The following is a 17,003-nucleotide window of genomic DNA, read 5'->3' on the forward strand; positions in this document are numbered from 1 at the left end:
TATATGACTCTTAAATTAGGATCACGTCGGGGTCGCAACTTTAGTAGAAATAGTATCCATTATTTATACACAAAGTTTTAGTAATAATAATTTCACTACTTTATTTGACTAAATTATTTAATTCCTAAATGACGTTGCAGCACCGCGACGAATACCTCCCTAAATGCACTGTGTGCACTCCTTAAGAACTCTTTTCAAACGAAAGTTTCAGTGCGAGTTCGAATTTCACATTTGTGTTTGATCATCTTTTATATTATGCTGCCACATATTGAATTATTTATATGCATTTTATATATCAATTACATATGTATTTCATTAACAAAAACAAAAATTTTATTAAATACTTTCTTTATCAGTGCCTTTGTTTACAGCTTAGCTGTTGTTTGTTTACATTATACATATAAAACATATGGCACATATTTTAAAAAACTAATCATCCTCATTATTGGCTTTAATGAGCAAAACCGCTTAAATAAGACAGTGTGAATGTGCTTTAAGTTAAAAAGCACGAAAGTGTTTTGTATGGTTAATCAAATTTTATAAGCGATCTTAATCAAATAAACTGCTTTAACGAAGGTAGTAGGAACATACTATAAGTCAAACGTAAAAATTTTGTATCATATATAATTTTAAGAACAATATTTTCACTTTTAAATTAAGTGGAATAATTAATATTACTCCTTAAATATGAATAATTCCATGTTAATTCTTTATAAAATGTTCAATAAATTATCTTCAATATGCAAAATCTGTCTATATGTCCGTACGATTTGAAAAGCCCAATATAAAGCTATATAGAAATTTGCTAAAATCTGCCCAATATACGTACATAGTCTATATACAAATTTTACTAATAAAGTGAGAACAAACTTGCTAAAGAACTACATTATATGACATAAGCCTCTGGAAGTACTTACAAGTACAAACATCGGTGCTGTAGTATCACAATAGATCATTATTTGTACTCAAGTGAACCTTAGTGCACAAAGCTACCATTGCAAACGAACCTAACAAGTTCCGGTTATTATAATAATACACCGGCCGACCTTGAGCTTGCTGTAGGGAAGTTGTTTCATTTTAACCTCGTTCTTCCACCTCGTAGTCCTCAAAGTTTTCAATGGCTATTTCAAGATCGGTGTTTCGAAAAGCCAAATTTATATAAGTGTACCAGCCCTTGAGGTGATTAAAATAACCAAATGATAAGTTGGCCTTTCATAACCATCATAATCAGTATACTACGTATGACGATTTTGTATAAATCTTCCTCGGGCATCATTTTTTACCAAAACTAGGCATATACTCTATATAGTACTTTTTAATATAATAATAAAATACATTAAAAAATCTGTGAAATCCTGCTGGACATACGATTAAACCAAATTTGTATTGATAAAAGTCTTGTAAATTAACAAGTAATCTCCTGCATAATTTTTAAAGCTCGTTAAATCATTTTTTTTAAGTTAGTTTGTACTGTTACCCAAAACTTAATAAAAAAATAATTGTTTATTATTTGGAGTTGTAAAATTTCATAAGGTAACAAGAATTACATATTTATTGCGTTTTATTCATAATTGCTTTTATATCTTCAGCGTCAAGAGTCTCATATTTTAGTAATGCTTCTGCCAGAGCCTTATGCTCCTTAGTATGTCTTTTAAGTATCAGTTTGGCGCGTTCGTAACTTTCATTTAATATACGTTTTATTTCTGCATCAACAATCTCCACAGTATTTGGTCCAAGCGGTTCACTTCCCAATATACCTTTTGAAGTTTCAATAGTTCGCAAACCGACTCTTTCCGACATACCCCAATAATTGTATATATATTATATTATTGATGTTATAAAATGAGTTTATTATCTCGCCCATCATTGACCAGTTCATATATATATAGTTTTCTTTGTTACATGATATCGTTCCTTTTCAGGAATGTAAGCAGTATGTCCAAGTGAAGGACCTCGAGGCATTATTGTAACTTTATGCAAGGGATGTGATTCCTAAAAAAATCAATTTATTTACATTTCTATAGTGAAATAATTTGATTAACCTTAGTAAAATACGCAACAATCGCATGACCTCCTTCATGATAAGCAGTAATTAAATTAGCTTCTTCATCTGGTAGTCTAGCTTTACGTTCTGGGCCCATAAGAACTTTATCTCGAGCGGTTTCTAAATGTTTCATTGTAACCGTTTCTGCCTCATCAATAGCGGCTCTAATTATAAAAATATGTAATGTAAAGGATAGCAATAAAGGAAATATGTGTGTGTGATTTTTAAACACCTTAATGCTGCTTGATTTATCATGTTTTCAAGATCAGCTCCCGTGAAACCAGAAGTTCCACGAGCTAAAACATCTAAATCAATTTCATCGTGAAGTATTCGAGATAAATACAATGAAAGTATTTCTTTTCTTCCAGTAAAATCAGGAGTTGAGACTACAACCTAAAAATTAAATTTAAATTAAATTTAAAATGCAGTTTTATTTGTTGTTTTTAGTGATTACTTCAACATCAAAACGGCCGGGTCGAAGTAGAGCTTGATCTAGATCATCTCGTCTATTTGTTGCTCCCAAAACTATAACACCAGCATTTTGATGGAAGCCATCCATTTCAGATAATAATTGATTTATGGTCTGGTTAGCGTATGGATGTAAGACAGAATTCGTTCGTTTTGCACCTACAGAATCAATTTCATCTATAAATATTACGCATGGAGCACGCTGCTTGGCCGCTTCTAAAATAGATATTCATTTAATATTTTTGTTATATATAAAGTATTAAATAAAATTTACTAAATAAATCCCGAACTCTTCTTGCCCCTTGACCAACCAGAACTTCATCAAACTCAGGTCCAGCCGCATGAAAAAATGGTACATTTGCTTCTCCTGCTACTGCACGTGCCAACAATGTTTTTCCTGTACCAGGAGGACCAACAAGTAAAACTCCTTTAGGTAATTTACCACCAAGATTTGAAAATTTTTCAGGATTTTTTAAGAATTCCACCACTTCTTTAAGTTCTTGTTTGGCTTCATCGCATCCTTTTACATCATCAAATGTTACGTGAATTTCTTCGGGATCTACCTCTACTTGATTCCCCAATTGAATTCTAGAAAATATATAAACCAAAACATTATATATATACTTATTTCATATTTATTGATCGTAATTTTACCGAAAGACAGAACCATTTGATGATGAAAAAAGACTTAAAAAAATGCCTATGAATACAACAATAACCAAGACTTGCTGGAAAACCTACAAATTTATAACAAAATATTAATTTTTAAAATAAGTATATTAATTACTTTTAGATATTTCATTGTTTTTCCCGACTTAGGCATCTCATCAGAATTTACAGCAGCCATATATCCTTCAGCAAATGCGATTTTCAAATTATTCTCCTAAAATAAATTTAAAACAATTTTAGAGAATAAGCTTATATTGCGAACAATATTGCAATAATTAAAATTTATATTTTGAATTTAATAACAGTGAATGACTCTTGTACATATATATATATATATATATATATATATATCTGGTATATAACTGGATATCAATAGCTACAGCTATTGAAAAATAACTGTTGAGACCAGTTTGTTCACACTGACATTAATGTTTTCTCCATTCAAAAAAAATCGGAAATTTTTTTTTTAAAAATGATGATCACAATAATTTGTGCTTTTGTTAATAGGTAATTTGCCTATCAGTCATATCGAGCGTCAGTCCTATCAGTCATATGTATTGTGTATGCAACTATATTACAACTATTTCTTTCCAAATCAACGAGGATATTTCCATGACATTGTTTAGTTAAGTCATATGGATAATGCTAGCTAACTTGTCATAAGATTGAGAGGAATCTTACCTTTAATTACACAATTAAAGGTAGTAATGTTAAAATATTGGAATCAGTCCACTGTATATTTTGGACCATTATAGATATTTAAACCATTACATGCTCAGTTAATAGAAAAATTAATAAAACAAATCAGAACAATGATGGAGGCACTCATCTCAATTAGGATTAATAATTACATTTCCATCTAAAAAACATTGTGCGAATTGAATGTGAAAAAATATTCACTAATGAAAATTTTTTTAAACACTTATTAAAAGGATATATTTCTAGTTTCTGATATCTATTTTAAATCTAAAACAAAATATCTTCATGTTCTTTACTCAGATGTTCTAGTAGGAAGCATTAAGTAATTTAACATAGCTTTTTATAGAATTGTTATCATACAAGCTATAAATATATTTAGTATCAATAAGAAAGATGTATATTAGATTGATGATTTAATTGACTCTAACTACTTCTTTAACTTTGCCCATGGCAGCCAATAATAAGGAAAAATATATTAAGAGAATAATGGTATATTAAAAAAGAAACATATGGTAACAATCCAAACATTGTAAGGAAAAGAAAAATAATTATGACTATAATAAAGAAGAAACGTTTCTTAACAGCGTAACTGTGTGAGCTTCAACGGAACATTAATAACTATTAATTATTAAGTAAGCTAAAAATACAAAGTAAGTTTCAATACGTCACAAAATGTGGACCTTGAGCGTTTTAATGATAAACAGAAACTTCCACAAATAAAAACAGATGTCCGTTGGAAGTCATTTATATGATGTTATATTTTACACATAACAGTCCAAGCAATATATTGATATAATAATTAAATAGAAATTTTAATCAGAAATGTATTCTAATCAAGCCTTTTTATATACATATATATTCAAATACATAAGGAAATTAAATTCAAATACTTACAACATTCTTATTATCTCCACTCTTTTGCAATAACTTTTTCAATGTTTCTGTTTGAGACGACAATTCATTTTCATTCTTTGGTGATGAACCACCGAAAGCTCGTTTTAGTCTGGATAATATTGTTGGATTTCTTTTTAATTCAACAGCTATAGACCGGTCTGTCTTGAAGTGACGTACAAATTTTCTGTAATTATTTATTAAAATTATTTCACAATAAACGGATTTACATTCTAACTATATTCGCTTACAATTGGGAATTCAACAAAGTACATGGTAAACAGGTATTACGATTCTGCTCAATTGAGTTGTGTAAAAATTCAATTAAATGATTAGATTTTCTCTTTGTATAAAAGCAGGGACTAATTTTTATAGCAGGCAATTGGTAGGAACTTAAAACACTAGCAGTAAAACTAATCAGCTTCTCAAAGCGATCAGATTGAAAGAAATCGCTCATGCTAGCATTATGTTCTATCACGCGTTGCAAACCATTTTGTGACCGATTAAGTTCTAAAGACAAATTCTTAATTGCATTCACAGCAGGTTTTCGAGCTCCACTTGAAGATGCTTCTTTGCACTTAACATTTGATCTGGCCACATAATGCGGTCGAATGCCAATATTATTAATATAGATAGATGACTGCAAATAAATACTGTGATTAAGCAATAGTCCAAAAAAAGCCTTCGAAGTACTTACAGATAAATATGAAGATGCACTGTACATATTTCACGGCCAACCTTATATAGAAATACTATTGCAAAAAATAACAAAATATAATTTCTCAATAAAAGCAAATATGTTATAATCAGTCAACTTGACTTTACCAAACATCCCTGCCTTTAAGCATTGAAAAAATTCGGAAAACCAATATGTGTAAAACTGAAATTTTGTTCATATTGACGTATTAAAATTACATATATATCAAGAAAATTTAAAACTACATAAAATTATTCATTTTAAATCTAAGTTTCCTTTTTTGTTATCTAGAAAACTTAAGTATACAATTTTAAAACATTTTTATTTAAGTAATATACATAATAGAATGTCATATAACTTTGTGAGAGAAGTACTCACTTCTACAAAAATATTATTAATTAGGATTACGTGTAATACGAATTTATGCGACAAGCTGTAGTGCAAAATTGGTATATTGGTATTACGCCGAATAAATATAACTCAAATTGACAAATTTTTCAATGAAGAATATTACAACAAAACATTTCTCTCAAATATTAAATATCAAGGCAAAGAAAATCTCATGACGAACAAAAACTTAGTTGTAACCGATACAAAATAAACAAACACACTCTCAGAAGTTGCACAAACATTATCGCAATTTGAATTATTATTTCCAACTTCATCTTATTTAGGGTGGTATTCTGATTAAGTTGGTCATGTGATTATTTTCAACTTCACCTTCTTTGGGGCCATATTCTGATCAAGTTCAGATCGTACTCTCAAGAAAAATTTTAGCAGCAATGAGTACAAGTTTTTTACTTGAAGAAGGTTATTATAATAATAGTGTAAGTTATTAATAAATTAATGATTTGTATATGATGAAAACTATGATAGAGGTTGGGCAATGTACCTAAACTATTATATGATTTATTTTAAAAACTTAGTATTTCAAATACCAAAAATTTATTTTTTAAAGAAAAAATTTTTTTTTAAAGAAAACCAAACATATTAACTTGGTGCCGTCTTATCATATTCAAACATTCAATAAAGGTGATGCTACACTTTATACTGTCCTGTATTTTCGCTGAGGCGGTACTACATATCGCAATATTAAATAATGAGTTTTTATTTGAAATTTTAAAACGTAGATGGAGTTCTCGGTTCAGCTAAAATTTATATTCAATTTACAAGTTGACTGCAACCAAGTTAGGGTTGTGCGTTGTATGATGTTTTTTGCAATTGTTTTCATTAATAAAAAATATAAATTTGCGACCGTGACAGAATTTAAGTACTTAAGTTATATTTCGGTTAACTATTGGCAGTTATTCATTATAATATCGTAAGCATTTTTGTGATTATTTGCTCAAGCATTTAGCTTAAGGTACTACTCACAGTCCCGTCCCACTTAGCAATATCTAGGTTTTACATATATAGACAAAAATCGGCAGACCAAATTTTGTTCTTACTTCTCACATACGTAGTCTAATACGTATCAAAATCCATAGTACGTATCAAAATTTGTAGTAACTTTCAAACTTTTGAAATTTTGAATTTAACACAATTTAAATATTTCGTGATTTATTTCACACACAAATAAATTTGACATTTTTGAATGGAAATTTCAAACTATAACTTTTTTGAATATTACCGGGCTTAGGTTGTTTATTTAACTCGTTAAATTATAAAATTTTTATAAACAATTTTATATTTGTTAATTTGTGTTAAATATTTTAATTTGTAATTTAGAAATTGTTAATAGTATTGAAAGACAAATTAAAAGCTTGCACCTATATTCATATCAATATCAAACAGATACTCGTTCTATATATGTGAACATTTTATTAAGTTGGATAATAGTAAAAATATTAAAAATATTATTATAATAATAATAATAATAAAAATTTGTGGTGTAAAGCCAACTGAAATGACCAGGGAAGGAATCGAATAAAAACCAATTAATATCAATAATTTGAAATATGGGATATTAATTTTACACGTATGGATAAAATTGTGTTAGTGCTATCTCCATATAGCATATAGATTACCTTTAACGTAACAGGAGTAACAGGAGATGAGAATAAACAATAAAAACAAAAAACGGATACAAAGGCAATTCAAAATGCAGTTAAGAATCATATTTGAAAAAGTAAAATGCGGATGTGGTACCTCAAATGATGGCATTACCGCTAGAGGATCTTTTCAAAACGCTCATTTGTGTGTTTCAATAAGAAATATTGATTAAGAAGACTTTCAGGCTTGCAACAAATACGGATGTATCATCTGTTACTAATGTCAGAGTCAAGTTTTTCACAACAAAGAGAAAGGAGAACAATAAATAAAGAGTATCATGATATCAGAATTTATATTTTAATTGATTTGTGGAAAGATAATTTTTTTGAAGGTTTTGAGTCTGACATTACAGATTCTCACAATTCTGGTGGAAGCAATATCTGAATTATGTTGTTAATATATAAATATAAGTTTTGTTTACTAATTTTATTAATAAAGAAAAGTAATAATGAGATGTATGAGATTTTACAAAAATTAATCAATATTTATTGGTTTTGATCATTAACTTTGTGGGGCAAGTATGCAGGCAAATAGGTGAACCATGTCCATAATTCACAGATGTTTTTATTTAATAAAGACAGTTGTTTGTGCAAAATTTTATTGAAATGAATTCGTGTTTGGTAATTTTGACCAATGACTTTGTATGGTAGGTGGATGCATAAATGGGCAGACCACGCCCATACTTTGAAAATTTCTTAATATCCTCCATATAAGCTTATAAGCCTTATCTTAGTAAAATAACGCGTTTTCTAATTTTAGCCGCCGCTTATATGAATTCGTTACATGGGGAGTCACTAAAACTCTGGGTATTAGCAGAAGAACACGGACTGACATATTTGCATTCTACTTTACTTTACTAATTCAAACAACCGTGATAACATAAACAGTTTTAAGCGCCATCTCTAAGTTGCTTGAGTTACTAGGACTTATTAGCCAAGTTATCATTCGTTGCAAAATTTCTATGCAACTACGTAGGATTCTTCAATTAAATTGGGATAATTATATTCCAAAATATCTATTAATTATATGGTATTAGATCCGAGATAATATAAATAATTTGCATAGTATTGAATTTCCTCAGTTTGTTAGTACAGCGCTAAATGATCCCATCAAAATTCAAAGATTTGCAGATGCTTCACAGCATGCATACTGCTTTTTTGTTTGTGTTCAGGTGGAAACAACACATTCATTGAAACTATTTGAAGCAAAATTAAGGGATGCTTCAACCAAACATTCTACGTTTAGATTTATGTGGAGCTTTATATCTTGTCGTTCTTGAAAGACTATCAATTATATTTTTTAAAAGAGTATGTTTTCAGACTGACTAATTAACTATTCTTCAATGACTTCCGATACATTAATATGAACTCCAATATTTCCTTTTTATTCAAAATTGAACTCATACCGCCATGCAACATCATGAGTACCATCTTATATGTCAGTAACACGATTATCAACGAAACATCTAAAATTCAAAAAATCGATTTTACAAAAAATGAGAAACCGATAGAAACATCTCAACTTGCACTTTGAAAGGTTATCTTTACATGCCATCAAATGACAAACGTTGTAAGGACCAAATATCACCATGTAAATTACATTTTTTCTAAAATTTATAAACTTCTCTGTTAAAGACCCATTTATTTTAACGAATTCTAATCATTTCATAATTGCACCAGTATGCCAGTATTCTTGTTAAAAATTGTGGTTTTTTCACGATTTTATTATTATTAAAAGAAAGGATTGTGCACTGCGACCTAAAAGATCTATTGTGCCCGTTACTCGGGTTAGAGTGTGTCTCCAAGTCCGATTTCTTTAATGAAAGACAGTATAAAGCCGACCTTTCCTAGTCTTGAATTTTTATGATCTATGAAATACCTTCCTAGGTGTTTCTTCCGCTTGTGCATCAGTGCCGGGTACTCCCAAGCACATGGTATGCAGTTTCTCTCTCTTCTCTACAATATCTGTAGTCTGAGTTGGATTGAATTCCTAACTTCAATAGGTGATTATTCAATCTACAGTGACCGGTCAATAATCCCGTAAAAATTCTTAGGTTGTTTTTTGATTGTGCTATGCAATCTTTAAAGTGATTTATGTTGTAAGTCCTTAACAGCATTTTAGAGTATGAAAGTCCTGGTATTCTTTCCCAATAGAGTTCCCTTTCTTTTTCCTCTGCACCATACATAAGAATAGATAGAGTTCTTTTGCTTAGACCACAGAATGATTCTGGGCCCTATCATTCTTGAGGCTGCGCCTCTTCTTGCAAGTTTGTCTGCCTTGGATACCAGCATATTCCGAAATCCATATTAGGTGCACCTGATTGTTTCAGTCGAGTATGATCAGCTTGTCAATGCATTTCCATACCAGTTTAGATGATACCTGGTAGGATATGAGTGCCATTATAACTGCCTGGCTGTCAGTCAGTATTGCGATTTTACGATTCTGGTAGTTACGTTCAAGGTTGAAACTGGCGCATCTATCTATCGCATATATTTCCGCTTAAAAGATAGTTGCATTAGTTCCTAATGCTTCCCAATATCTCTTGCCTGGTCTATAAACACCAGCTCCACCTCCCTCATTGATGAGGAAGCCGTCTGTATACCATGCCATCATGTTACCATGTTTCCTTTTATTATTTGAGTTTTGGACAAGCCTTCCCAATTCTTTTTCTTGCCAAGTTCAGTTTTGAAGTTTTTTGTAAAGTTGTACTTTACAATTATCCTGTTTGTTAGCATTTCAGTTTGTGCAGCCAGAGTATCACATTTTTTGCTGTTGGTTTCAAGACCAGTCATCCTGTTTGTAATTACTCTAAGAGCAGTCCTTTTCACCTGTTATTGCATGTGGATGTGAAGAGGTGTAAGTTCTAGGAGTACTTGCAATTTATAACGTGGATCATGTTCTCATTGCTCCTGTTATGTTACACATGCAAGTCGCTGTACCTTGTTGAGTGTGTTGATAACACTTTGCTGTTTTGTGCAGTTCTGCCAGACTACTGATCCGTAAGTGGCCATAGGTCTGATAATTGCTGTGTATATCCATCGCAGTGACTTTAGTGTACATCCCCAATATTTACCTGTGATGGATCTACATGTCTTGGATGTGAGATTTTAATAGTTATTTTTGGTCTAAGATTACACCCAAAATTTTTATCTTTTTTTGTGGTTTTATTTCTAACCCATCTAAGCGAATGAGTTAAAGATTTTTTATTTTGTATTTTCTCGTGAATGGCACAATGGTTGTTTTTGCTAGATTTATTTACAGCCCAACCGAATTGCACCATTCTTTAGTTAGTTTTAGGCCTAACTGGATTCTTTCTCACAGAGTATGTTCGAATTTTCCTCTGCAGATTATCACCACATTATCGGCGTATCCCTGAATTTGGAAGCCATTCCTACCCAGTTTTACCAATAGTTCATCCACTACCATACTCCACATTAGGGGTGATAATACACCACCTTGTGGACACCCCCGCGAAGTGTTTGCAAAAATATTTTCATTACTGGTCGGAATTTCCACCCTCCTGGTGCGGAGCATGTTGCTCATCCAGCGTGAAAGTGTGCCATTGATTCCTCTTCTACAAAGAGTTGAGTTTATAACCTCAAGTAAAGTGTTATCAAAGGCTCCTTCAATATCTGAGAAACATCAGATTGCTATATCTTTCTTATCCATGCTGTCCTGAATTATGTTACTTAGTTGATGCAGGGCCGTTTCTGTCGACTGACCTGCACTATAGGCGTGTTGGCAGCTATATAGTGGAGTTTCTTTCAGTGTAGTATTCCTGATATAGTTATCAACGATTTCTTTTACTACTTTAAGTAGGAAGGATGTAAGGCAGATTGGTCTGAAGGATGTCGGGTGAGTAGGATTCCTCTTGCCCGCCTTCGGAACAAATACCACTTTTGCCCTCCTCCACATAGTCGGTATGGAGCCCAACGCAATATTGGATCCAGCTATTCTAGTTATCGGGCCTAGTAACTGTTCAATTTCTTTTTGGAGTAGTGCCGGAAAGACACTATCAATACCTGGAGATTTAAGTGGTTTGAGCGATTTATTCGCTCACCTGATTCTAGGCATTGTGATCATATTTTTGGCAATCTTCCTTCTTTATTGTCATAAGGGTCGGTGAGTCCTGATTCTAGAGTTGGAGAGGATCCTGAGAAGTGTACGTCCAGAAGTAGTCGTACCTTTTTTTCTTCACCTTGTGAAACTTCCTTCTTCTCGCTTGAGATTCGTGGAAGTAAGGCTACAGCTTTTTGCAACCACCTTATAGATACATTTTGGCATCCCTTGCGGATGTATCTTCTGCGTTCAATTGTGTGTTGCTGTCTACAAATATTGCGTATTTCGTCTAACCACTGGACATATTTCTCAAATTTTATAGCCACTGGTATCTTTCAAATTTATAACCACTGGGCATATTTCTCAAAGTTATATACTCAGCGGCATAATTTTTTACTTTGGATTCGAAAAGTTATAGCCACTGGGCGTATCTTTCAAATTTATAGCCGCTGGGCATATCTATCAAATTTTATAGCCGATGGGCACAAGTATTTACTTTGGATTGCATATAACAATCGCATTTAATTTGCATACAATCTGAAAATGCACAAAATCGCAAGAAAATTGGAAGCTACGCAATCCATGCTGAAAAACTACTCCACCAACATACGAAAAACTGTAAAAAGCAAGCAAACAAAAGGTTTCTTCACTGCAAGAAAGAATCTCTTGGAAGTTACTGGACGCAGTACAAAGAAGCTCGTGAAAATTTGTTGGTCTATATTCATGACGGTGCAAAGGTGGAAGAAGCGAGTGACTCAATAGGAGCGTTAGTCAGCGAAGACAGTTACATGGACATCGAAATGATTTATTCGGAAACGATGGGAGAGCTAATCGATGCGTTGGCAAACAGTGAAATTAAAGACTCTTCAGGTAACAACGAAACTAATCTGTCACGCATTTAAATTCCGTCGTTTGATGGTAACTATCTGCATTGGTACGCATTTAAGGAATTATTCACGTCAGTTGAATACTTAACTCATATACTTATACTTATACTCAATACTTAAAAGATGCGTTAGTGTTGGCTGCTCAACATGAAAGTAGCATGGAATTTACTCGTCCGCAAGTATGAAAACAAGAGGATCATTCTTAACGTGAATTTAAAGGATATTGTTAATGTAATAACGGTGTTTGACGGTTTACCAAATAGTTTACGCTTGCTATGTGACACCATCACGTCAGCTGTGCGTGCGTTAGAACAATTGGGTCGTCCAGTACAGCATTGGGACGATCGGTTGGTTTTTACCCTTCTACACAAATTAGACACGAGAACACGCTCAGCTTGGGAGCTGTCAACGACCAGTTCAGAACAAATTTCAACGTTTGAGGAGCTGGTCAATTTCCTAGAAAATCGAATACAAATGCTTGAGGTAATTAATAGTATGACCGATAAGTTTAATCGAGAAAAAACATTTGCAACAAAAGCCATCATACAACTATTCAACAATGCGTGCATTGCCAAGGTAAGCATTTGCTTCAGATTATACTGCTATTGTATATGAACTACTAAAACGGCATCCAACTAAAAATATTGTTGTTCAATACATGCAACCTGGTTGGGTAATTTTTGGTGAATTTTTGTCGCGACCGAAGTATATTTCAGTGAAAGGACAAATTAACTGCTGTCAGTTAATTTCAATTTTACACTGTGTCAATTTTGCACTGCTGACAGTGTAAAATTTTGCTGAATTTTATACGTTACTAAAACAAATCGGAAATTGTTTAAAATCGCGGCAGCTTACAGCTCTATCTGACGACCCCAAGGACTTATCAGCGTTGACACCAGGATATTTTTTGATTCGACGAGCGCCATCTGCCATACCTGAATTTAATTTACTAAATACAAAAATTGGTGTACTCTTCCGATGGAAAATGTTGAGCCAGATGTATCAGGACTTTTGGCGCCGTTGGTCCCAAGAATATTTAACACAATTACATGCTAGAAACAAATTGAATAAGAGACAAAGAAATGTCGCAGTTGGTCAACTGGTCCTAATTCGAGATGAACGATTGTCTCCAAGCACCTGGTTGCTTGGCCGCATTATCCAAGTCCATCCTGGCATGGACGAAGGTGTACGTGTTGTAACCATCAAAACACAGTTAGCTATTCTGAAACGGCCAATTACGAAGATCTCTGTTTTACCAATCGACATTAAAGAACGTCCTGAAGCGAGCGAGTAATATAGATGAAAGATCCGGTCTTATCTCCACGTATAGGTGGGAGAAATGTTTAAAATTACATATATCAATCTGGCAATCACTGTGTGTGGGCTTCTTTTTATCTGTTGGCAAGTTTTTGCCTTCTTCTTGTGCGAGCAAACGTGGTGATCGGTCGGGTTTTTGTGACGTGCAGTTTATTTGTATTTTCATTTATTTATTAAGTAAATTTTAAAGTATTATTATCTATTGTTAATTAAAATATTGAATAAAGTTGTGATGTGAACTAAAGCAAACTACTGTTCGTTAGAAAAACTAATTACATAAACATTTTGGCACCAACACCTCCGACAGATGACGTTGTCGTATTCTTTGTTTTTCAATATAATTTTAAGTAACTCTAACCAATGTTTTTAGACTTAAGGCATAATACTTATTTATGTTAAAAAATGTTTGAAATTGATTAATGAAGAAGTGAAATCTAAAAATCTACTCTAAAAAAAATTAGTGTCGAACCTAAGGATTCAATAATCAGACATGGAAGGTTCAATGGATACTCTCCAGTTTTTGGCAAGCTCACAGCCTCGTGCATTTTCTATAGTAATATCTAGGACCTCTTTGCGTGAGTTAGTTACAAATGTTGGTGTCTTGCCTACATTACATATTTCTAATTTCTTGTTAGTTATAAATTCTAAAAGGTACTCACTTTTTGTATTGGTGTTTGTGCTTCCCCTTATTTCGCTGTGCAAGTTTGAATCGCAACCAAGTATAAGTGGCCTCTTTGTTCTCTCATAGTAGTTCACCAGTTTATCGACCTCTGCAGATGGTATGTGAGTGTCGTCTCCTGGTAGATAGCCTGTAGCTATGTTTCGTAACCGTTGATGTTGGCCGGAATTTGTATGGCAACGAGATCCCTGGAGAGAAATTCTGAAATACAGATAAAGTCAGTATTAGTATCAATATAATGAAGGTTCTTGGTTTATCACATCCTACATCCAAAATTGTCTGCATGTTCCTTACAATCAAACCTCAGAGTGGACCCCTGAGGATCCAAGGTTCTTGGACCAGCACTATGCTCAAGTTCGATGCCCTTGCAATAACTATGCCCTTGCAATAACTTTCGATGCAGCTTTTGCATGGTGTAGATTTTTTGGGCGATTTAAGTGCTAGTCATCGAGTGATTATTCTTCCTTCGTTTCATCGTCATCGTCGATGTTTTTGGCAGAAGAGAGATTCTGTCGGAGTAGTCATCGGGCGCTAAGTTTAGTAGGGAGAGATGTTTCAATGTCCACACTCTGGTGAGGTAGCACGTGCTCATCCCTCGAGGGTAGGATTTCGGAAGAATAGCTATTCTTAAGCTTTTGGCTACACTGGTATAACTGCTGCCCGATATTGTTTTCCTCAGTTGTTTTATTGCAGCCATTTGCGTGACGTCCTTCGCTTGTAGATGTTTGTCGTTTCCTCGTCTTTTCTTAGCCGATTGGATATCGATCGGACTGATTTCTTGGGCAGACCTCTTTTTGGAGTCTTGAGTGCCCTTCGACCGATTGAGTGCCTCTTACTTGGCGGCCTCAGTCGTTAAGCCATCTTTGAAATAGCGTAAGTACCATTTGGTACCCGCACCACTCAAGACAGTAGACTTCTTGGCGTCGCGAAAACTTTGCCCTGTGGTTAGTCCAGTGCTTGCAGAGGGCAGTTGTGATGTTTCAACGGTTGCCTCTTTTGGTACAACCTTTAAGTCCACAGTTCCTTAACTTTCTTTTCGTAACGTTTTAAATTTAGTCAACAAACAGCTAGTTTTGTTCCTAACTTCTTTGCTCTCAGTGCGTTTTTCTGCTTTTCGTTTTGGAAAAACTACCTGGCGATCGGTATGTTGGATATTAGACTCCACTCGATTTGCCAGTTGAGTTGCAATGTATGTTCTTGCTAGTTTTTATTATTTTATTCAGTTTTTGTTCCAATGAGGTCACACGAGTGTGAGGGAAAAGAGGTCTGCCGTGTCATAGCCCCCGATAACACGGTAAGTCCACGGTCACTGACGCGGGCAGATATCAGTTATGTGCGACGGTAAAATACAATATGTTATCCCCAACTGCAAACAAGTCCGATGAAGATGCGCAAATCCGGATTGCGGGGAGATGGAAATGGAGAAGGATATGATGAGGATATTAGAATAATTATAGGTAGGAACATTTAGGGATGTGGATGGGGGGAGGGTGGGTTGCAGATTTTGCTCGCATTAGCCGCTAAAAGCGGTAATAGGGGTCACCACGTGGAGGCCATTCTTTTGAAGGGGGTGAGTACTTGGGATTAGTCTCACCTGCGAGTGCGTCTACTGAAATACTAGTATCCCTTTCCACGATTTTACTGCTAGCAAAAATCGGCGAATTTTAATTATTTCATAACTGTGCACTTCATGCGGGTATGCTTGTTAAATTTGAATGCAATGTGAGAATTGCAAACGGTACTTTGTTTATCTCGAAAATATATTTTTTTGTTGACTACAATGGAAGAAATGTTATATAAAAGGAAGCCAAATTGCCTTTTCGTTATATTTGAAATTTCTCGCCACTGAAGGTAAGTTGTATGTGCTAGGAACAACAGTGGAAGCTCGGTCCAGGTGATCTGGATACGTGATGGTTCGTTTGGCCTTTGCTAACGTTCACCATGTGGACAGTTGAGGTTGAATGAGCGAGGTGATATTGATTAAGCTACATTTCGTCTGGCCTATGCTGACGAAAGGTAACTTGATCAGCCAATCGAATTTCCATCTGACCATTGCTGATGGAAAAATGAATGGCGAATCTCCAACACTGTGTTAGGAGTTTGCTAGGGACAACCGTGGAAGCTCGAACTAGTTAGTTTGGACATATGACGATTCGTTTGCCCTTTGCTGACGATCACCATATAGATGGGAGAACTGATTTGGGTGAAATGACAACTGGTGAGTTGTCTCCTGCTTGGCTTATACTGGCATAGGGCAACTTAACCAGTCATCTGGGCTGCCATTTGGTTAAAGCTGTTGCAGAGATGGGTGATGAGTCACCAAAACTGTTGGAAGATATGTCAATTTTACGAGCATTTGTCGATTACTGACAAGCGTGGCCAGGCGTAGCATCAGGAAAGGGATTTTTGCCTGGCTATAGCTGACAAAGGTGTGCTATAGCACACCTTTTAATAATTTTTTATTTATGCGATTTGAAATTTCTCGCCATTGAAGACTCTACGCGCAACTACTCTCAACAGTGGTTCCAGCATTTTCAACGC

At 34.0% G+C, this 17,003-nt stretch overlaps 1 protein-coding gene across 1 annotated transcript; it reads right to left on the reverse strand.

The window, feature by feature from the left end:
- Positions 1–1,473: 1,473 nt before the first annotated feature.
- LOC119679852 (ATP-dependent zinc metalloprotease YME1L-like) lies at positions 1,474–5,688 on the reverse strand. Its single transcript, XM_038092422.1, is given in 11 exon segments — positions 1,474–1,992; positions 2,043–2,208; positions 2,277–2,437; positions 2,499–2,728; positions 2,787–3,100; positions 3,167–3,249; positions 3,300–3,395; positions 4,775–4,958; positions 5,023–5,411; positions 5,469–5,523; positions 5,597–5,688. Coding segments are annotated over 10 exon segments (2,091 nt in total). The 5' UTR covers positions 5,496–5,523; positions 5,597–5,688; the 3' UTR covers positions 1,474–1,551.
- Between the last annotated feature and the right edge of the window lie 11,315 nt (positions 5,689–17,003).

The sequence above is a fragment of the Teleopsis dalmanni genome, chromosome 2 (assembly GCF_002237135.1).
Source record: "Teleopsis dalmanni isolate 2A chromosome 2, ASM223713v2, whole genome shotgun sequence".
In the NCBI taxonomy this organism is placed as follows: domain Eukaryota; kingdom Metazoa; phylum Arthropoda; class Insecta; order Diptera; family Diopsidae; genus Teleopsis; species Teleopsis dalmanni.